The sequence below is a fragment of the Amphibalanus amphitrite genome, unplaced genomic scaffold (assembly GCF_019059575.1).
Source record: "Amphibalanus amphitrite isolate SeventyFive unplaced genomic scaffold, NRLGWU_Aamphi_draft 000708F_arrow, whole genome shotgun sequence".
Taxonomy (NCBI): Eukaryota; Metazoa; Arthropoda; class Thecostraca; order Balanomorpha; family Balanidae; genus Amphibalanus; species Amphibalanus amphitrite.
In genome coordinates this window covers 270,445-293,333 of record NW_024882202.1, presented here as the reverse complement: position 1 = coordinate 293,333, position 22,889 = coordinate 270,445, and the positions used below count along the sequence as shown (strand labels likewise).

Below are 22,889 nucleotides of genomic sequence, written 5' to 3'. Positions count from 1 at the left end.
TTGAATTAAATTCCTGTCCAGACATCATATGGTCACCGGGCTCCTCTCGCCGGTGAAACAGATAAACTTTAATCGGCGCAAAGCTTGCCGATTACACATATACGACGCAAGGTTTCTGAATACCCGTGTTTTACTTTTAACAGGATTTGGTATTTGTAGTGTATGAGCGCTGATGACGTTACGGTAAGTACGTCACGCCAGCTGACTACGGAGTACGGACGTGACGTGGCGATGATCTGGTTTACCCCAGCCGTGACGACCCCGGCCGCTCGACCGTTTGTGACGGTCATGTCATGCGGATGGCCCGCTGACACGAAACACGACTGAAAACTGTTTCGCAACTAACTTGAGATTGTGCGAACCTGAATGAAATAGAAGCGCGTTTCACCGCTAGAGGTGCGAATGTGACAGCCACGAGAGTAGCGCGGGCAGGGGTGATGGACAAGTGTGTCGTAAGTTATATCAATTTTACAGCAGTCACATAACTGATCGTAGTAAATGCATTATAACGTAGCCGCACAGATGCATCAGATGGAAATATAAATGGGACATAAACAAAAAAGAAAAGACTAGAACAAAATATATTTACCGATCACTGCTGAATGTCTCTCAGCTCCTTGCACTAAAACGTGTCACATTTGGTATATCAGCACACTTTATTCTTCGAAGAAAATGCCGATGACGGCCCAATCTTCACATGCCACTCAGAGCTTGTTTGGTGAGATACCAACTGACCAAGTCGACTCTTCTGATCGTTCCAAAAAGCATCCAATTCTCAAGCACTTCTCAGACCAGACAGCAAGAGCAAAATAAAACACTGGTACGCTCTTTGTACGGGTCTCTGAACCAGCGCTGCCGCTATTCCGCGATCCGTCCACTCTGACACACAACACGGAACTGGACATACAGGTTGACCCCACCCCGCCAACAGAGAGGTGTGTGGCCGGGAATACGTGACGGGGCCGGGGCCCCACCCCGCCCCGCCCCGCCCCGTCCCGTCCCCGCCGGCGCCCATCCGTGACCTGGGCGGGTGGACTGCCGCCACGCCCGACCCAGCCCGTCCGGCCCGCACGACCGGCCGGCAGCCGCCACCGCGGCCACCCAGCCGATGGTCGTCACTTGTCAGCTAAACCCGAATGAATAGTTGATTATCACCGTGGATACTTCCCATGTAGATCTTCCCATATTGAGCTTCCCATAGCTAGAGATCCGTTGATTGATTCGTTTAGGATGTCGCATTGCCGCATTGTTGCAGATTTCCGAATGCTTGTGAACAGCATTGCATTAGTGCTGATGTATGTATAGAGGACCGACGGGAGCAAAGCGGAGGATAGTGTCATTGGCCGGTGCCAGTTCGTCAGCCAGACCGGACTGCGGGGAACAATACGTTCACTGCTAGTGCAATGACCGACGAATGCCGGGCGGAAACGTAACGCATTGCGAAGCCCTAATGATTGAGCGCAAACCAGCAAATACACCTCAATAAATGCATCCTAAGCTTCCCTTAACTTCAATAAATTCGTGCGCAAGTACTAATTGGCTCGAATAGTTGAGTTGGCCCTGACCAAATTCGGCAGCTGTGACCTCCATCCGGCGCGCGCCAGCAGAGGGCATTTTAGTGTGAGCCCGTGTGTGACCCCTGCCCATGAACTGTGGCCATGTGGACTGGCTGGTGCAGCGGTATTGGTGAATCATCACAAATGTTCCCGGTTAGAGTAAACACGACGCGACCGCTCAGCGGGATTTCGAAATGAGTCCGCATCCTTGGTCCTAATAGATAAACAAACGATTGGCATCTATCGGTTAGTGAAGGTAAGGGTATTAAACTTTGCTTGGATGATGAACACGACGAAATAGGAAGGTAGGACCTGCGATAGCGTTTCTCATAAGAAAATACTAAAAATAAATTCAATCCAAGTCATAGGTAAATCCGTATCATTAGGCCACAGACCGCACCACCGCGATGCTCTCTCGTTGTGACATAGAGCCCCAGATGTCACTGGCGCCACATTCAATAAGTTACGCTGTGTCACAGACGACGGCTCCCCCGTCACAAAGTGTAACAGCGTTTCCCTTCTGCGCCACAGGGTCACAGTTTTCCCTGTAACACAGTGTAACAGCGTTCCTCTCTGCACCACAGGGTGACGTACGAAAAGGACGAGCTGCGTCGGTTCGACGAGCGGATAGCGCGCTATTTCAGCGGCGGGGCTAGCTTTCAGAGCCAGGAGCTGCTGGTGGCGACCTGGGACGGAGTCGGCTACTACAACTCCAGGGCCGACAAGGTGGGGACGGTGACTGACTGACATGTTTAGATGAAGGTGTGTGAGCTGTGGATGGATTGTCAATCTTATCCGAATATTAGTTCTAACAGCACAGTGAGCAGTTATTGACCCTAGCATTTCGTAAACGCGAACTGCGAAGTAACCCGTGCCTCAGGACTAGAGGACTTGTCATTGAAGGGCAGAAATGGGTTCCGAAGGACCAGTCTCACAGCCCATTTTCAATCTGCTGCAACTGCAGAACGGCTGGAAAGCTAGGACAGCGAGAGGGCCGCCGTATGTTGTCTGACCGTTACCGCCGCGCCGCCGCAGACCAACACGTTCCAGCTGGTGCTGGGCTGGAACGGACGCGAGACGTTCGTCCAGTTCCTGTACGCTGACGACGGTATCCAGTGGATCGCTGGCGAGGGGAAGACGGCACACCACAAGGACGCGCGCGGCCAGGCGGGTCTCATCAGCGGCGACGGACGCTACACGGAGCTGCGACACTCGGGAACCGACCAGGTCCGCCATCTCGACAGGTTAGTGACGGGTCAGACACCCCTGGACAGGTCAGTTACAGGTCAGACACCCCTGGGCAGGTTAGTACATGTCAGTGACAGGTTAAATACCCCTGGATTGGTTAATATAGGTCAGTGGCAGGTCAGTGACAGGTCAGATACCCCTGGACAGGTCAGTACAGGTCAGTGGCAGGTCAGTGACAGGTCCGTGACAGGTCAGTGGGAGGCTGTTCAGTGACCAGAATAAAAATCTTCTAATGTTCCCAAATGAATCCTCATTGACCAGATCTCGCTCTTGATTTCTTTTCCAGGTTGTCCAACTGCCAGGAGGCAGGAGTCTACATTTACAGGATCGGAAGAATTGAAGGAAATAAATTGGATGAACCAGACATCAATATTGAATCAGGGCCAGGTAAGATGCATGAAGTGATGTAGCAATGACCTGTTATGGGTTTATTTTTATTAGGTAATTTATAGGTAATAGGACAAATAAATAGCGCTAATTCAATTTCACTAGTTACTTCGCGGTAAATGCTTATATCGAAGTCTATGTGTGTGCTGTAAACATACGGAATCTTCGAAATTAGTTATTAACAATCATATACCACTACAATATCGTGGCTAGAGACCAATCAATACCCCTAATTTCACCCACCAACCTCACTCAGTCCACTGTTGACCACCGTAGGTCCCCGCTGCTCTGCCAGTCTCTCCCACGTGCTGGCACCCAGACAAGCCCATGAACCATGTCAGGCCGATCCATCCTGCCCCTCCGTACCCTCCCCTCCCCGCCGGGACCCCACTGGGCGGGGCCCGACGTGGCGCACTATTTATTTTCCATGTCGGACCGGGCCGGCGGTCACTAATGGTCGAGCTGGCACCAGCGCCGTCCCGCGCCGTTACGGGTCATGGTCGTCCCGGAACATACTCGGTCACAGCGCACCTACTCATGTGTGAGACACATTGAACGCACACGGACACGCCCTCTTTTTCTCTCACCTCTCACTTGATTTTTTTTAGCTTAGAAATATACGCACACTGGTAAGAACTGACGAATAACACTCGCATCATTACCGGTAAACAGCAGACGAACTTCATCACACCGTTAAGACCTTGACACTTCCGGGTATTACCAATAACCTTTGCCAGCCAGTGACCATGTTTATGTTACATGAGTCAGACGTCTCGCCCTCTCTAGACCATACTCAGTCGGTGAACTCATCTTTAAACTCACAATTACCACACGACCCCTGGCCCGGGCCGGTGGTCGAAATATCGATACTAATACAGGCTCGATTTACAAAAACCAGGACCTAACCTTGCGTGGTTGACTGTGTGGTGTGTATTGAAAGGCAACAAACATGAAGACCTGAGCAGAGTGTCTGGTAACAGCCAGTGTTTCTCCCCCAGCCAGTCTGGAGCAGTCGGCCACGTGCGCCACGGGAGGCATCACGTGCCACTCGGAGGCCACGTGCCACGACCACGAGGACGGATTCTGCTGCGTCTGTAACGCCGGCTTCTACGGCAACGGAAAAAGCTGTCTGACGCGGGGTGAGAACTGAGTAGGACACTTACATTTGAAATATAGCCACTAGCCAGTCGTATACTAGTATCATGTTCGTGACGTTTTGATCATGTGGCTAAACTATTCATAACCGGGTCACGACTTTGATCGGGTAGTAAAATACTCCCTGACGGGATTCGAACCGGCGACCTTCCCCTCCCGCCCTCAGACGAGCCGCTGCGTATCATGGGCGACGTGTTCGGCACTCTGAACGGCTTCACCATCGACGGCCAGCAGCTGCAGGCGTACGCGGTCGTCTCGGACGGCAGGTCCTACACCAGCGTGGCCAAGGTGGTGGCCGAGCTGGGCTACGACTTCCAGACCCTGATGCCGGTCAGCGACATCGTGGGCTGGATGTTCGCCAAGCCGGCCACCGGCGTCCGAAACGGATTCCAGATGACCGGTAAGGGATGAAATGTGACTTAAAAGCGAAAAATAGACTAGGTTACCTACTGTATATGCGGTGTTCTTTTTAAGTACGGATATCGTTGAAAATATCGCTGATGCTCGTAACGGAATCATTTCCTGACTCCAATAGCCTACTCTTATCGTTCTTGGGAATCAAATGACTCACTTCAAGCACTAATTGCTGGATCGTGAATGATAAGGCGGCCATCATGTACTTGCTCGACAACCCCTGACTCTGCTGTAGCTCTCGACCCTGAAGCTGTCTCTGCCGCCGTTCTGCATTGACTCCGCACTGACTGCTGCCTTCCTTCCTTTCAGGCGGCGTGGCCAACGCCACGATCGACGTGGACTTTCCTCAGACGGGTCACCACGTGGTGCTGCAGCAGGACTTTGGCGGCCTGAACGTGTTCAACCACCTCAGCGTGGAGACGCGTCTGAACGGCGCGGTGCCGGCCATCGCCTTCGGAGAGAAGGTGGAGATGGACGGCTACACCAACACCGTCGTTAGGATCGGCAGAGGTCAGTGGTGAGAGATACGCTACCATGCCGTGGTGACAACGATACCAAAACAGTCAGGAAGACCTGCATCGCTTAGCGCCACTGATCGCGCTACTCGCCGTCGCCGAGGGTTATCGATTTCACCTCGCTGACCTATCGCGACTCGCAACTTCGCCTCTTGAACATGTGACACCCTGCATCGCTGTCTCTTCGACTAATAACGCCCCGAACTGCTGTCTCTTTGGCTTTAAGTTTACTCTATCTGAACCTCCACCTCACTGACCCCTGCCACCACGCCTCTTTCCCTCCTTGACCTCTGTCACCGCGCCCCTCTCTCCTTTCTGACCCATACCATCGAGCCCCGCCCCTTCACTGACCTGTGACGTCTCGTCCCTCTGCTCCAGGTCGTCTGAGGATCACCTCCCAGCGCCAGTTCCGCCAGGCGGGTAACGCCATCAGCATCCCGATGAACCTGGAGGCAGAGGTGCAGTTCGACGAGTGTCCCTGGCAGCCGGAGCAGGAGGAACTCAACCAGCTCAGACACATCGTGAGTCGGCCTGAGTTGGTCTCACGGAGGAGGGAGGGGAGGGATGGGGCTGTGCAGTAAAGAAGCAGCCGGTCAGATGAGGAGCTACTGGAAAGCTTCAGTGCCTACTGATAAGTAATGTGTGTTCGAGTTTCACCGTGATATTTTTCCATCTTCGTTGGCAGGTTGATCGGAACTTTATCGTCTACGAGGAACCGGAGCAGATTGTACGTTTCGCTAGCTCAAATAATATCGAGGCGATATCAGGTAAGGTTGAGAAATTAAAGCTACAAAGCATTACAGTTTACACAACAATCGAATAGTTTAGATTTGAATAAATTGTTAGACGGAGTCCTATAGCAATTCAATCCGCAATCTAGCCAGCTATAATCAGTGCATGTCTCTAAAGAACAAAGACATAAGCTCCGTGAACACTTTCCCTTCGACAGACGAGAGTCCGTGTAAGGACGCGGAGAGGAAGTGCGGCCCCAACTCTGTCTGCACCCCGGAGGGACACAGCGGCTACCGGTGCGACTGCCGGCCCGGGTGAGTGCAACTGAAACAACAGGATATCTACGAGCACTGCTGCATGCCACATGGAGGGGACGCTTTTTGAAAAACATGACCATACCAATAGACGACCGTTTCTTGAAGGAAAGGTCTGTCAATTTATAACCTTTTTGTTATTAACTTTTACCTCATGTTACTGTGTATGATACATATGTAGACAGGTACGAAATATTCCTTTCACACACGACAATCAGCTATTGAAAATACCGTAATGCAAATCCCAGCGTCAGACTTCCCTCAGCCCTCGCTCATCCAACGCCTCCACCCATGTCCCGCAGGTTCACCTACGAGTACCGCGAGGGTCCGTCGGACGTGCCGCCGGAGGAGCTGCGGATCTGTGTCGACATCGACGAGTGCCGCCAGGGCGAGGATAACTGTCACGAGCACGCCATGTGCACCAACGAGTTCGGCAGCTACTCCTGCCTCTGCATGCCCGACTACACCGGGAACGGACAGAACTGTGAGAGTAAGTGGCGAACAGGCGAACAGGAAATCGGAGGGGAGAGGGATAGGGCTCGTCAATGGATTTAGGTCTGCATGAATTAGAAACTGTTCCTGGCTTTGCAAGTAACTGGTGGCTTTGTCCGACATGTTCGAAGGAATCGTCGCTTTTTTACATCGATATGAAACAGACTCCCAGTGCCTAGCCACAACTCCGGAGTTTGTCCAATGAGCAGGGATCGCCGCTGACATCTAATTATTGTCTCCCGTCACACCAATGACCTCACGTCCCCCACAGAGCTACTGAGCTGCGCGGATCTCACGTGCGGCGAGAACGCCGCCTGCTACGAGTACAGCCGCGGCAGTCCGGTGTGCGAGTGCGACATCGGCTTCACCGGCGACGGCACCCACTGCGAGGAGGTGGTGACCCCGGCGCCCTCCGGAGCGCCAGGTGAGGAGGACGATAGAGGGAGGGGAGGGAAAGGAGGGACCCCGGCGCCCTCCCGAGCGCCATGGAGGGAGGGAAGCTGAGCCTGGCAGCGGGGAAGCCAGCTCCGGGAAAAAGCAAAGGCGAATCAAACGGTATATAACAATGAGTCGAAAAATGCCTAATTCTGATTCATTGGCTCCAACAATCCATGCACTACGCTCGGTGCTAAAATCTTGCTTGGAGGGCATTGGTGCTACTCGGGTTGTAATGCACTCTGGTAAGTACTTAATGCTAAATGGCTCCAAAGTCCAATCTATACAAACAATCCATGTCTCGGGGGTACTCGTATGAACCCAGCCTCCTGGCGCTCGGCAATGACCCGCATGACTCAGAGCGATACCATGTTGAGAACGGCGCTCCACCGGCCGTCGCTATCGCTGTCCGCAGATGGGGTGTCTATCGCTCTATCTAATGCTTACGCTGCTATCTGACCGCTAGTATGGCGCACATACCTGCTCTGGGGCTGAGGCTGTCTGCTGACTCACCACTGCCCAGCTTACGCTGATGTTATGGCTTAAAATGTGCTGATGTTGAGCGTTGAATGCTGTATGTCGTTTTTCACTACCATGTCTTAAGTGTGCTCTATACACTGCACACCCTTTCGAGCATTCCTAGCTAAACGTTTCACCAATCATTCTAAGTCGGGAATGCTAGATGCCTGTCATGACGCAAGCCGCCTCCGTAATCTCATCTCGCTCAATGTTTCTCATTTGAATCACCCGCTGAGGTGAGTCGAGTCACGGAGGTGAGCTGTAGCTCTGCAAAGGGTGAGTAGGGTGAGTTGGGTGAGTGGGGGTGATCTGGTGTGAGCTGGGGTGAGTCAGCGGTCCCTGACCGCCGCCACAGACGCGTCCTGCCGCAGCTCGTCCGACTGCGGCCTGAACGCCGAATGTCAGTTCAGCGAGTGGCAGCAGCGCGCGCTCTGTGTCTGCGCGCCCGGATACACGGCCCAGGCCAACCGCTGTGTGGCCACCGGTGAGCGGCGCAGCGAGGATAAATAGAATAGATAATAGTCACATCAGTAGAAATTAGACCGGAAATAATCAGCCAGCAGACAATTACAATAGATGACAAATTACAATAAATGACAAAAATATATAATAGATAATAGACAACAGACAGTAGAAACGACGCACTTCAACAGCAGCAACAATGAAACACAATTTTTAGACTTGCAGCTTAGATTGAGGGTTGTGTGATGTTTCTAGAAAACACTTGGTTTGGTTTCAAATGAGGTGCATAGATCAGATACACACTCTCATAAATATTCATTTTAGAAATGCTTCTCGCAAAAAGTAGCTTATGTAGATATGACATGCCGAATTACGTCGATATTCAAACTTCCATGCTCATTTCGTACCAATAGATTGTAGTTATCCATTTCAAGGATTTTAAGGAATTTTAAGGAATTGAATGCTGTAACTGAGACTACTATATTTATCTAACTTCACCATACCGTTATCCATTTCTTTCAGTTAATTCTACTTAGCATGCCCAACATAAACAAACTCAATGATTTCTTCCCATTTAATCATGTGTTGTTTACCCCGCTTGTTACCTGTAGAATGTAGATTGCATTTTAAAAATACATGAAATGTACATGCAGTGTAGATAGGTAAAAGCATGAGTTGCACTGATATGCATGTAGATATTTCCTGTTTTTTATTAGCGATCGAAATCTTCACCAGCGCGGTATAACCATTCAACATGAAAACCTTTTGGATCGACAGTCCTCCAAATTGATAAATTGATAGACCCACCATACCTACAGTGTTGTTAATTAGAGTGCTTCACATTAATGCTCATTTTCGCATTTTCATTATTGATAAACGTTCATTGTGAAGCCTCATTAGCTCGTTGTTACACAGCACAATGCTCTGTGCCTCGGCCCCCCCCCCCGTAACCGTTTCACCACCCCTCCCTCCCGGTCGGCCGGCCCCAGACACGACTCCGGGACCCTGTGGCGACTTCTTCTGCCACTCTCACGCCTCGTGTGTGGAGGTGGAGCTCGGCAGACCGGGCTGCGTGTGCGACCCGGGCTTCTACGGCAACGGACTCGAGTGTCGCGCCGCCGAGCAGCAGGGCAACCGTGAGTGCCGAGAGCTGACTGCAGCCACGGAGCTCATGATTCGCGGGATGGGAAGAGGCGCATACATATCACGGGAAGGCACTTGGAGGGAAGGAGGGGTCATATAGGTGCAAGCTAGCCATAAATGATGCGTGAAGGCGTGGGTGCTAGAAAATGCAAGACTATATGTAAACGTCTTTGCCATGTAGCTAGAAGAAAAAGGAAACGATCCTATGCGAAACTAAAGTATGATCATAAAAATAGAATTATGATCAAACATTCATGGTGATGACCGTCATTTCTCTCCTCCCTTCTGCAGTGTGCCAGTCGGCCAACGACTGTGGGCCGAACGCAGAGTGCATCTTCGCCGACTGGGCCGGAGGCAACGTGTGCGTCTGTCTACAGGGCTACTTCGGCGACGGCATGCGCTGCGTGGTGGCCACACCGCTGGCAGTGCTCTGCGGTGGTGAGTGGGAACGGGAAGAGGGAAGTAAATCCTCCAATCTTCATCTCCATCGGTCGATTGTAACTGCTGGTTTGGGTCCAACCAAGGCGTAGTAGTTACACGCCAAATTGGAGATGAAAATGAGCAAGACTAGGGGCAACACGATAATAAAAGCATTATCAAATGCTGGTATAAAACACGCCTTCCTATATACAACTCCCTCGGTACATGCATTCGCCGCCGCAACGGAAAGGAATCAGCATAAGCCGTCACCCTATGCTAGTTCTCCCGCTGCACCATAGATGGCGCTGGTAGTCGACGCCTGCAGGTAGGCTGTACCGCACAGCTCCACACCTGTATGTAGGCTGCGCCGCAAGGCTCCCTACAATCCGGCGAATGCGTGGCGTTGAGGCAAAGTAGAGCTGATAAAAAGGAATATTTGGATGCTGGAAAACTACGCTACTTAGTAAAAATATGCATATGGTTTACAAGTATCACGGGCAATGACCAATGATAGCAGTGTCATTGCTATCTCTGCGTGTTTTCTCCAGGTGTCGAGTGCCACCCGGCGGCCGAATGTGTAGAGCTCGAGGGAGTACCGCAGTGTGTCTGTAACGCCGGACTCCAGGGAGACGGCTACACCGTCTGCAAGACGCAGCCCGTCGAAAAGCGTGAGTGCGGGAGTCGGGCCCACCCAATGGGCTGCAAATGTAATTGAACGGTCACTCAATATGATTGGTGATGCTCTTTTGAGCTAAGCGGATATAATATTTCAATTCAAGTGGATACTTTTTGAAATCGCCTATCAATGGACAATGCATGTTGATGGTATTGTGAAATAAGAAAAAATATAATCACAGTACCTACTGTACGGCCCTCCAGGTATTAAGTGGTTGGTTGCCAACATCACAATAACCGATCTGCATTGATGAAAACGCCTAATGGCTGTTGAAAACCACTGCCAAAATGTGTGCACGAGCCCTCTTCTCATTTCCATTGAGTCATTTTACAGGACTGTCTCTGTCATTTAAAGTGATTACACCAAAAGCACATAGGCTAACCAACCACTCTTTTGCTGGAGGGCCGTAAATAAATATATGGGGCGACCTCAGTTTGTGCTGTGTAGTTGTAGCGCTGGCACTGACAATTCGTCCCGCCGCCCGCCCGCAGGCTGTGACACGTTCGCCGACTGCGGCCCCAATGCCGAGTGCGACTTTGCCGACTGGCTGGGCGCCAACATCTGCTTCTGCAGGGCCGGCTTCTTCGGCGACGGCGTCAACTGCTCCGTGGCCACCACGGTCGCAGTGCTCTGCAGAGGTACGCGCACGATGGGGGACGGATAGCGGACCAGTACAGATTTGTGAGTGAGTGATAGAATAAAATGGAATCGTTGATCATTGAATGATAATGGATGAACTGGATATTGCCCGATCACTTTGAAAGTGACTGTCTCCTTTTATCCACTTTTTAACGGAAAACATATTCAGTCATGGACATATAAAACCATTTCGAATAGACCACCCAGATTCTGGGACCAGTGTCTGTGACCACCCCTCTCTGCCGCCGACGGCAGACGTGACCTGTCACGAGCACGCCGAGTGTCTCGAGTACGAGGTCAACAACCCGCAGTGCGTCTGCAACGTGGGCTACATCGGCGACGGCGTCAACTGCGAGGCCGCCCCGGAGGACATCCGTGAGTTGGAACTGCCATTCGAGATTCTTATTCTTTAATGTTAGGCGGCTACAGTGGCATAGGGCTCTTAGTCCTCAGTCCTAAAGGAAACAGGAAGTCTGCTAGACTGCTATCATTAAGTCCGCTAATGCACCTCGCCTCACGACTCACGGGTCGTTCTAAACTGCAATTCCGTTTCTCAGTCGACTTCAATTTATACTGTGTGGCTATGTTCGGTGACCCCTGCCCTCGCCAATCTCCACAACGCTTGAGACAGACGCACGGTGTATGACTTTGTTTGACCTCTGTTGACCTATGCTGATCGCTGCCTTGCTCCCCACAGCGTGTGAGACGGACGTCCGGTGTGACTCTGTATGACCTCTCGGTGACCTCTGACCTCTGACCGCTGCCTTGCTCCCCACAGCGTGTGAGACGGACGCCCAGTGCGGCGCCCACTCCACCTGCGTGTACGCCCCGTGGGTGGACCGCTACGTGTGCCTCTGTGACCAGGAGTACGTCAGGGAGGGCGGCCAGTGCGTGTACGTCGGCCCCATTGTCGACCCCATCCCAGGTGAGGTGGAGGGCGGGTTCGGGTGTGTCTCCAGCATCCAGCTTTTATCGATATGCGTACTTAATATCTTGCGCAAAAATTTGCAGGTTTATACACCTTCGCGCGTTTTGTAGAGGTTATGGGAAAACATATTTGAAAACCGGTGTCGCTCTGCACCGTACAAGACTTCGTTTGATGCTGGATGACCACAGAAAACGGTTGATGGAGAAAGGTGCTCTCTGGATGATTTTCTGCTGACCTTTGACCTTGTGACCTTTGACACTGCTCGCTCTGTTGATCCGCTTCCCGCAGGGATGGGCGGCTGTCTGCAGGACTCGGACTGTGCCGTCGGCGAGATCTGTGACTACGAGGTGGCGACCGGTCTGTTCGTGTGTATGCCGACGCCGACAACAGAGCCCAGCCCGTCAGCCGGTGAGAGCCCACCGCACACCGAAAACGTATACACTATACTGCCAACAAGGCTTTACCGACCCGTTTACATTGAATTCTACGTTGTGCATGTCCCTTGTTATAACATCGTATGTCGAGTTTATATCACCGTCTACGCCTATGACTATGTTTTTGTCTGTGACTGAACGCAATAACTGTGCTTATGACCTGTGACCATGACTGCAAGCTGTGACTGTGACTGAGCTCTGTGACTGTGCCTTTGTGTCTGTGACTGTGGCCTGTAGCTGTGACTGCACTCTGCACACTGTGACTGTGACTACTGACTCGTGACCCACAGCACCCTCGCCGGACCGCGACTGTTCGGTGGACAACATCTGCTCGGAGTACGGCGTGTGTGGGTTCGACCTGACGGCCGACCGGTTTGTCTGCGCCTGTATGGCGGGATTCGAGGGCGACGGCTTCAACTGCCAGCCGGCGACCACGCCGGCGCCGGAGGAGCAGCCCTCGGAGACGCCAGAGGGACAGCCCGAGGGACCAGAGGTACCCGAGGCGATTCCGGAGGTGAGGCGCCAAATAACCGGGCTGGGACGGGGGACTTGGAGCCCGGAGGGCGGCGAAAGGCACTGGGCTTTATTTGATGTTGTGAATAGTCTGAGTAATGAAACAATGGATGAGATACAATCATATCGATTGGACTAGTTTGGAAGTTTCATTAATCAAAAAATTATGCCTTTATTCAAATCGCATGTGTCATTGGCGTTCGTACGAAGGACCACAGTCTTGACCTAAACTCTGTCGAGTTACAGAGGGTAGACTTGACCTGCCTGTTCGGATAATTGGACCACACTCTCTGTTGTCCTGAACTATTCCCCGCCGTAGTACAGAGGTTGGACTCGACGTGTGTGTTCGAACAACGGACTCTCTCACACTCACTGACTCTCTCACACTCTCTCTGCTGTTCTGATCTGTTCCCTGCCGTATTACAGAGGTTGGACTCGACGTGTGTGTTCGGTTTCTGTGTGTGTCCGGACGGCTATCAGCTCACAGACGATCAGGAGGAGTGCTTCCTGCTAAAAGGTAGGATCGGAGTGTATTATAATGGAATCGGGAAGTGCCATAGGGACCGAAAGGAGTGTCTACTCTTGGAAGGTACGACTGAGATGTATCATGATGGCATCAGACAAAGTTGGAGGGACCAGGGGAAGGTATTATTTGTGCGAAGGCACTGCTGGAATGCATTTGAATTGAAAGATCTGCCCAAGGGAATCACAAGTACAAAGAACAACTCTCAAGTATAGGCAGCCTTCTCTTGTTGTGGCTGCGTTTCCTCCACTGCTATCTCTCCCTCATCCCCTCCCCGTCCGCTCCTGCATTGACAGATGACGAGGATCAGACACCCTTACCGTACTGCTACGACGGCGCCTGCTACTGTCCCGTCACCTACCGCTATGACGAGGCCATGGAGAAGTGTCTGCCTACCGGCGAGGGAGAGTACGACACCAAGGGTCCCAGCGGCACCGACGGAGACGAGGGAGAAGAGGGAGTGGACGTGGCGCCCACCGCAGTCACTGAGGGTGAGAGCCGGATGTGACTTATGCCTATAATTTTGGAATTAAATTGGCTCACGGTAACTTTTTATGTAAATCCCCAAAGCAAAAACCTCTGTACTCACCCTCGGAGACGTCATAGACCTGGCTTGTGGAGACTTGCGTACAAAGGTTCTCGTGTTCTCGTGGAATGTCATTTTACCCGTCAGCCGTCTCCGAATTCTTTTTTCTCGCGCATGGGAGCTCACCGCCGAAAATGTAACGTAATGATGTGGCCGATTCCTCTCATTGGTTCGCTCATACACAGCTCAGTGACGTGACTCTCCCCCGTTCCAGCTCCGGCCGAGGTCCCGGAGGTCCCAGAGTGCCGCGGTGACGTGACCCTCCCCTGTTCCAGCTCCGGCCGAGGTCCCGGAGGTCCCCGAGTGCCGCGGTGACGTGACCCTCCCCCGTTCCAGCTCCGGCCGAGGTCCCGGAGGTCCCCGAGTGCCGCGGTGACGAGGACTGCGACGTGCACGCTCTCTGCTCCTACAACGCCACCAACGGCCGCTACCAGTGCTCGTGTTTCCCCGGCTACACGGAAGATGGCTCTGTGTGCACGCCCGACCCGAACGCCGACTGTTCCGTGCTGAAGGACTGCCACAAGGATGCCACCTGTGTGTATGACCAGGATGCCGACCGCTACCACTGCCAGTGCCGCCGGGGCTACGAGGGAGACGGGTAAGTGACCGCTGAGCTGGGTTTGACAGAAATAGTGCGCAGTGGCGAGTCTTTTTGCTGTCAAAATTTAGGCATAGCTGAAGTTGAACACAAGAGTCATGCCGCCATCCATCATATAACCCATGCCAGCAGAGGTTCATATTTACTCCTGTCAGCTAACACAGTCATAACATATTGCGGCCATGAGACCATGATCCATGATGCGTATATAACCGACCGTCTACCTGACAAGATTTCCTTGCCAACCGACCATTTTCACCTCCGTCTTTTACCGGCAGCCGTCAGTGTGATGAGGTGGCCATCAGTTGTAACATCGTCAATAACTGCGGCGAGCGGGCCGAGTGTATGTACGTGCCGGAGGAACTGCGCTTCAGCTGCCGGTGCCGACCGGTGAGTGAAGACGGAGAGCTTAGTGAGCTAAGAGCGTGCTACTTAGGTAAAATGAAATACCTATCGGTGAGCAAGAAGAGCAGTGACGTAGTCCACTTGAGGACTAAGTTTACTCAGCTAAGTCAGCTCAGTCATGAGGTCAGGGAGTGAACTCAGTGGCGCCCGATTACCTGTTGATTTAGCTAAGTGACGTCCATAGCTGATTCAAAGGCGGGTATCTAGCATCAGTGAGCTCAGCGACATAGTTCATCACTAACCCTCCTCTCCTCTGTTCCGTTTCTCTCTCGCAGGGATTCTCCGGTGACGGGTACACGTGCCGGCCCAGTATCAGCTGCTACGACGAGCCCACTCAGTGTGACGTCAACGCTGCCTGCGTGCCCGACCTCGACGGCTTCCGCTGCGTCTGCCTCAAGGGATTCGTCGGTGACGGTATGTGCCCACGCTGCACTAGCGCTAGAATCACATACCGCACTCGTCGATCGAGAATATGATGCAGTTGATCCATTGGGAAAGTCGCTCAGTGCAGCTCAAATATCATTGATGTCGATGAGCAAGCGTGATAAATCAACCAAACATACGTGCAATAAAGTGCATTGTACAGAAAATAAAGGCACATTTTTCGGGATCAATTTAGAACGTTCACATTAAGCCACTTTGACCGCTGTGCCCTGCAGATACACTAGCTCCGGACTAACGATTTTATGTCTATGTGTCTCGCAGGTCGCCGCTGCAGTCCGGCGCCGCGTCACGAGGGCGGCTTCCTACTGCTGAACCAGGGCTCTGCCATCGTGAAGGTGCCGTTTGAGGCTAGGAAGCGGGGCCGGCCCATCATCCTAGAGCCGACACAGACGGCAGTCGGTGAGTGGAGGTTTGAGGGACGACCGCCAGGTGGCAGGCAGGTCGGCTGGGTCCGGGCGGGTGTATGCATAATTGTATATTGTATACCTATCTTATTGTGAGTTGGTTCACGTTAGTGCATACGTGTATATGAGGCAATGCTTAGGAAGAACATGGGTTGCTATGTTTTCTTTTCTTTATGCAACCTGTCACCGATACGTCTTCTTAAAATACCTAAAACGGTTCTGTTTTATATCGAAACGATCGGTTGACCCGCATGCATTTGTGATCTTGTCCACCACCGTCTGAGGCCACGTGGCCTGGCGTTCGACGGCCCCATCACCTCTTCCGGTTCTGACAGGCATTGACACCGACTGTCTGGACGGGCGGATCTTCTGGAGTGACGTGGCAGGGAGGAAGATCAAGGCGGCCGCCTACAACGGCTCCCAGAGGGTCGACTTTGCCATGGGAGGTGGGTAAAATAACCCAGAGGGATTCACTTATGCATCATAGACATGCCATATAGATAGCGGCAATGGGCTGCCACAGTAATGGGCTTTGGTTACTACCTTTGATACCTCACCGTCAGAAATTACCGTGACCTGAGCTATCATCTCACCCAACTCCAGTTGTTTGAGGCTCAGTCGCCATTGTCCCGCTCCCCGCTCTCTAACAGAGCGTCTCTCTCCGACAGGTATCAGCTCTCCGGAGGGCGTGGCGGTCGACTTTGTGTCCCGTAACGTGTACTGGACAGACTCGAGCCGCGATGCCATCGAGGTGGCCAGCATCGAGACGGGCAACCGGTTCACCGTCATTAGCAGCGGCCTGGTCAACGTGCGCGGTGTGGCTGTCCACCCGGGGCGCGGGTAAGGAACGGTCCATCATGAGGGACGGTTTTTCAGGGGCAAGGTTAACCCGCGCGGGGCTGGGGTCTCCAGCCAAACGCGCGGGGCTGGGGGGGGGGGGTGTAAATTTTACCCCCCTGTTATCTCCCGAACTAATGGTCGATTTGGAAAATTCAAACGCCAATCGAAAGATCTCATCACGAACAACTAAAAACATGTACTTAATTTTAAGTTTGAGGTCAAGGTCAAGGTCAGGTCAAGGGTACAAATTGCAAGTTTCTACAGTATCGGCCTTGCACCGTAGTTGCCGAAGAATGGAGTCATGGACTGAGACTGATTGCCCAAAACGTGTTCTTAGGCTACCAAGACAATATTCGTTGCATACAATATCATTCAGAGGTCAAGGTCAAGGTCAGGTCAGGTCAGGTCAGGTCACCAAAAAACAAAATATATAAAAGGGCATATGCGACACATGTTTTATGGGTCACTTTACTCATAGAATTCAATAGGCACACTCAATAAGTGATATGGACCACCTGTGGATGAATTTCAGGTCAAGGTCAGGTCAAGGTCAGGTCAAATTTTGAAGTTGGTTGTTAAGGCCTAAAAAAAGTGTCTATCTGATGCAGTTTTTCACGGCGAATCGAATTGTGCTATTTTTGTTTCCGTATGAGGTCTAGAAATTCCAAAAATATCATTTTTCAAAATTTTTGTGTGTCGTGACGTCATAAAATTTTGAATAACTCCCACATTTTTGAACCGATTCTTTTAAAAATTGGTATGTAGGTGCACATAGGCCACTTCTCTGACATATATTCCGGTTTTTTCGATACACTCAAAATTTTGGATTTTATAATTATTTTCCCAAAAAAGTCAGTTTTTTGAAAAAAATTGGGCCAAAATCCAAAATTTTCAAAAAACCGAGAAAGCCATTTGATAGACAAAGTAGAATTACGTATAACATTTTTTTTGTTACGTCTTGATTCCTTTAAAAATGAGAATGTTAGCGGCGTTTGAAATTTTGCCGTTTTTGAGGCGAAAATGGCGAACATGACGTCACTAAAACGTCAATTTCTCAAAAAATTTTCCGACGGATTCCGCTTAAATTTTCAGGGAACGTGTCAAATTGATGTAAGAAAAGCTTCTGAAAGTTTGGCGGCGCTGCGCGCCGCCGTTTTTGAGATATCGCAAAAATTCGCGAGGGGGGTAAAATTTACCCCCCCCCCAGCCCCGCGCGGGTTAAGCGAAGGTTCACTAGGGCAGGTGTAAGGGACGGTCCACCCGGGGCTGGGGGTAAGGAATAATCGATCCGGGACGGGGAAAAGAAACAGTCCCCCAGGGGCAGGGGTAAACAACGATAGGGAACGGTGACCTGTCAGTCACGCCTGGTCGGCAGGCTAATCGTTGCAAAATATAACTATGTAGTTGCATGCATATGGTAAACAAAAGCCTGAAGTGTCAATCGTCAGCGTAATCAATAACCCAACTACCTCTTCACGTCACCCACCCCACCCTTCCCCTCGAGCAGCACCATCTACTGGGCCGACTGGAACCGTCGCGAGCCGCGGATCGAGCGCGCCGCGCTGGACGGCTCCAACCGGCAGGTGCTGCTGGACGCGGAGCTCGGTCTGCCCAACTCGCTGGCCATCGACTTCGCCACGGACGAGCTGTGCTGGACCGACGCCGGCACCAAGAGCGTCGGTACGGCGGGGCAGAGGGGGATGATGGGATGGGATTAGAGGGGAGGGGAGGAAGGCAGAGAGGCACGCAGGCAGGAGGAGAGAAAGGGCGGGCGTCATTTTCCTCGTACATTAGGTATGGGCGTTTTATATAATTATAATGGCTTGCATGTATAAATATCTATCTGTGATTTGTTATGTTTGTGATCTTACAAAGCAGAATTTCAAGTTGGGAGAGTAGCACAATGGAATAGTCAGTAAGATTGTACGGCATCTCACCCTCAGTTGTGCGCTGTCCAATGACCGATATGTGCGTTCATTTTGCCGGTAGAGTGTTTTTCGCTGACGCACCGGACCCGACGGCTGGTGGCTGACGGCGCCAGCTATCCCTTCGGCATCGCCATCACTGACGACAACATCTACTGGACCGACTGGAACGAGTGAGTACTCTCTAATGGACCGACTGGAACGAGCGGGTCTTGAAGCCCGCTGAGTCAGAACTCGCTGTCCTTTGACGAGTTGAGTTCGCGCTGCGTGCTGTGTCAAATTTAACTGTGAGCCTGGTCAATTCAGAGCCCCACAGACACTGATACTCCTTCGCTCTGATCGGCAGTAAGAAGATCCACGTCGTGAACAAGGCGACGGGTGAGCGTGGCAAGTCGCTGCGGTCCGTGCTGGGGACGTCTGGGAAGCTGTATGGACTGGTGGCCACGCCTCGGACCTGTCCTCAGGGTAAGGAGCACTGTATTCCTCCTCTCCTGGGGTGGATGCTTCGTCAGGGATGGCGGGGCTCAGAGAGAACGTGTTGAACAGGGTCCAAAGGAGTTTGCGTTTTGGAGGCTATAGGAAGCTAATTTTTCTCGTGCAGCTTGATGGATTTCAAGCAGAGGTAACTCATCAAAATGGGTTAATGAATACAACGGGAGCGATGACTAACACGCATAAGAGGTTCCAGCACCAATGCCGTATGTACAGTGGATCTAGTAAGGATCTCCAGACGTTACTAGATGGCGTTGAGCCTCAGTCGAGTCCATGTCAAATTCAAGGGGAGGTCAGTACCGAGCTGGGCCCGATGGGGAGGTGGGCGGGGCAGGGGGGCGGTTGGCGAGGTCACGGTGCGGGTGACCTGTCAAACAGCCCCGGCGCGGTGGGGCACTGCCGCAGGCAAATGGCGCACTCCAGCGCTGTTCCATAGCGCGGTGGTGGGCCGGGCGGCCGGTTAGCTTGGCTGCTTGGAAGGAAAGGATAATAAATGAGGCATGGGTTTGCTCATTGCTGTGGCCGGACCGGTTCACCTGCTGTCAACTAGGATGCACCCAAAGTAATGCAAATGTGATATTGGTAATGCAGCTGGCAATGGAATGCCAGCGAATGATCCGAGCGCCCAGTAGCTAGGTATAAGGATTACCTATGATAATTTATGTCTCCTGAAATTTTCATTGAATATAATAAGCACTCGAAAGATCGTATCGTTCGCCAGTTTTTTGACCGGCTGGCGTTTTTTTTTTTTTTGCTGGTAAGACTGGTCTTTTAGGTCGAATGAACTCGCTAACAGAAGATGAGGAAAAGTGGACGAATACCACCTTTTTGCGCATGAAGTCTCGAGTTCAAAAAAAACTTAGTTATTATGCGTGTAAGCTAAAAAAAATAAGATCATTTAATAAAAATATTTGACCCGAAATTAGCTTCTGTTTTGTCTGACCATGATTGCGTGTAAGATCCCGGTCTAACCTGGTTCAACCCGGCCCAACCTGGCTCGGCTCCCCTTTTTTAATATAAATTTGGCCTGAACCTTTTGAATGGATGGAATCACAAGGACAGAGTCCCCGCTATGCTGAGCTTGTTGCGTTGACCCTGCCATCTGCCCTCCGATTAAGCAATTCCTGGTCTATGACAGAAGTAAGAGTCCAAGTTTTAACATGCGCACATAGCCGCGCATGGCCGGTCCCCTCACTGACTTTGCCTGGCAGCGGCCTGCCGTCAGGAGGCTCAAAAACGTCAAGCGCTGGTCGCGTTTCGAACCCGGACTTTTGAAACCGGGACGTGCGCTCTCACCACACGGAGTCCAACGCTTCACCGACTGAGCTACCGGGACGGACGTTTACCTTGTTTAGCCTCGTGACATTGACAGACGTCAGACACTTTGGCCGAACTTTAGGCGAAACACTGAGCAAGCTGCGCAGGGCGGTGGGTGCTCGTAGCGTCGAGGTTGGGTAACCTGTGAGCTGAATGTGATGTCGTGAGTTCGAGCCCCACTCCCTGGTCTAGTTTTATCTAGACACGAACTAAAAATTTCCTTCTACTGCAACACAGACAAGCACAATGACATTTTCCCCCAATATCCTCCCAATAAAGTCAAAATTGTCGCTTATAAATGTTTAGCTAAGTTTCATTTTTAAGAAAATATTTTTTGGGAATTTTCTGGAGCCATTTCAACTCTTTGTTTTCTATTCTAATTCTCTTCGACCCGATAAAACCCACGAAAACTGAACGTGCCAAATGAAAAAAATATCCAACTCAAATAACAGTTTAGAAAAGGGCCTAAGACATCATGCAACTATCGACTGAATAGTTGCATGCTATGAATACGTCCTTGATTTCAATTACCTATCATTGTTCAACATTTTGACTGGAACTGGCACTGCCTCTCGCTTGCCCATTTGTTTGAGATAATGATTCTCTTCAGTCGCATTCTTCAGTCGCTGGTTCCACATCAACAGGATACCACCATACCGGAGTGAACGCACCTGCAACCATCATCCCCTCCCCTCAGCCTCGGCGCAGTGGCGGGCGGCCCTGGGCGGCCCACTCCCGGCGCTACGCACGCCCCCCATGCGCCGTGATACCGCGTCACTCCCCCCTCCCTCCTTCCCCCACAATGACCGGTGACCTCACTCCCCTCGGGATTTGGACTCGCCCTACCCCGACCGTAGCGCCACGTGGTGGCTCTGGAGATCTTAAATAGACCCACTGTACATACCTTGCATCAAGCCGAGGGATGAATATGGGACGTGAATCGTTATAGGCAACTTTCAGTGGCAGTAAGCACTTACCACTGTTTCTTTTCAGTGACGAACGTGTGCGGACGTCAGAACGGCGGCTGCCCGGCCGAGCAGCTGTGCCTGCCCACGGACGGAGGCAGTCGCGTCTGCATCTGCCCGGACCAGTATGTCAACCGAACCCTCGGGCCCGTCCATCTGCCGACAAAACGGAGACGGCCCGCTGAGCTTGACACCTACCGGCCCGATCGGCCTGCCACCTACCGCCAACTGCGGGACACACGCTAAAAGTCCTACAGTGGACTTTGTGCTGAAAGAAGAACGCGGATGCAGTGCGCTGTTACTGTTCGAGTGAAGGGAAGCAATGGTAGAAGGAAGCAACTAGCCTATAGTAGCAATGTGCGTGAGCGCAGCTAGTGAGAAAGTGGATGACAGAGCTTGTGAGTACTTGTGCGTACTTGCCCCATCAACTAGGGGCGCATCGCATTACGTAAAACGAGCGGATGGCAACGATGATCGTAAACAGCGAAAAGCGCACGCCCTGAGGTAGTCGTTTAAGAGTGATGTACCTTTGTACCGTTTTTGGAACATCATGCATTTAAGGGTCAGCCATTTCACTGCCAAGCTGCTGCATACCGCTTGTGTTTTCTTTGCGCGCCTCATCGTCGATTTTGTACTTCAGTTTTTTTTTGCAATGACACCATTGGGTATTGGCCCTATATTCGTTTAATGCAACCTTTCCTCCTAACATATGACATCTTGAAAGATCGATTTGATATACCTAGTAAATACGCCGCGTCCTATACCCACTTAATGTGTCCTGAAAGATCATTGTTCGGTTCAGGTGTGTAAGGCACAGATATAGGTCTAGTTCTGTCGTTAGTTGGCACGGGCATGATGCCCCTCTAGTACCATGCCTCCCGTTTGTTAGATTGGCCCGTCTGTGTGCGATAGAACCCTCCTAACGTCCTAGGTCGCTGTCACAGCCCCTCGGTTGGCGCGTGCGGGCTAAGAAACGGCGACCTTCAGTAAGCGTGTACTGTTGTGCCTTCACAGGTGTTTGAGGTCGGCCTGCAATACACATCAGAGTACACAGTCTTTGGGCAGTCTGAGATGCAGTCACGGTTCGAGATGCAGTGACTGGTCAGTGGTCATGTGCTAGGATGGGGGTGGAATTTCGGAAAGGTGCGACTCCACTGCACTTATCAGAGGGACCCGAAGAGCGAAATAGAAGTCGGCATAACGAACGCATATTATGATGCTGTAACGATGCATTTTGCGACGCAAAAGTCGACTGGGCAACACGGTAATGTTGTACGGTTCACCTTACGGCGAGATCTGTTGTGTTGATGGAGCAGGTTCAGTATCCCCACATACTGGTATGAGGTTGGTGCTCGGGCATTTGGCATTCGTGTAGGTAACGTTTTCTCCAGCCAATTCAAACCAGGGT

General features: G+C 51.7%; 1 protein-coding gene across 1 annotated transcript in view; it reads left to right on the top strand.

Annotated features, from left to right (window-relative positions):
* The window catches only part of LOC122364938 (nidogen-like), a 29,737-nt gene extending 7,203 nt beyond the window's left edge, over positions 1-22,534 (top strand). The window contains exons 3-34 of the mRNA XM_043335749.1: positions 2,141-2,282; positions 2,592-2,800; positions 3,091-3,191; positions 4,190-4,330; positions 4,513-4,746; positions 5,070-5,270; positions 5,654-5,796; positions 5,961-6,042; positions 6,225-6,321; positions 6,624-6,811; positions 7,085-7,237; positions 8,123-8,251; positions 9,219-9,365; positions 9,664-9,810; positions 10,341-10,460; positions 10,960-11,106; positions 11,363-11,482; positions 11,886-12,032; positions 12,324-12,443; positions 12,760-12,983; positions 13,409-13,499; positions 13,802-13,996; positions 14,428-14,689; positions 14,968-15,079; positions 15,370-15,508; positions 15,800-15,937; positions 16,278-16,388; positions 16,611-16,782; positions 18,290-18,462; positions 18,772-18,880; positions 19,054-19,172; positions 21,510-22,534. Of these exons, the coding sequence (XP_043191684.1) occupies positions 2,141-2,282; positions 2,592-2,800; positions 3,091-3,191; positions 4,190-4,330; positions 4,513-4,746; positions 5,070-5,270; positions 5,654-5,796; positions 5,961-6,042; positions 6,225-6,321; positions 6,624-6,811; positions 7,085-7,237; positions 8,123-8,251; positions 9,219-9,365; positions 9,664-9,810; positions 10,341-10,460; positions 10,960-11,106; positions 11,363-11,482; positions 11,886-12,032; positions 12,324-12,443; positions 12,760-12,983; positions 13,409-13,499; positions 13,802-13,996; positions 14,428-14,689; positions 14,968-15,079; positions 15,370-15,508; positions 15,800-15,937; positions 16,278-16,388; positions 16,611-16,782; positions 18,290-18,462; positions 18,772-18,880; positions 19,054-19,172; positions 21,510-21,727 (4,831 nt within the window). The 3' untranslated portion in view covers positions 21,728-22,534. The remainder of the gene's footprint in view (positions 1-2,140; positions 2,283-2,591; positions 2,801-3,090; positions 3,192-4,189; positions 4,331-4,512; positions 4,747-5,069; positions 5,271-5,653; positions 5,797-5,960; positions 6,043-6,224; positions 6,322-6,623; positions 6,812-7,084; positions 7,238-8,122; positions 8,252-9,218; positions 9,366-9,663; positions 9,811-10,340; positions 10,461-10,959; positions 11,107-11,362; positions 11,483-11,885; positions 12,033-12,323; positions 12,444-12,759; positions 12,984-13,408; positions 13,500-13,801; positions 13,997-14,427; positions 14,690-14,967; positions 15,080-15,369; positions 15,509-15,799; positions 15,938-16,277; positions 16,389-16,610; positions 16,783-18,289; positions 18,463-18,771; positions 18,881-19,053; positions 19,173-21,509) is intronic.
* Positions 22,535-22,889: the final 355 nt, after the last annotated feature.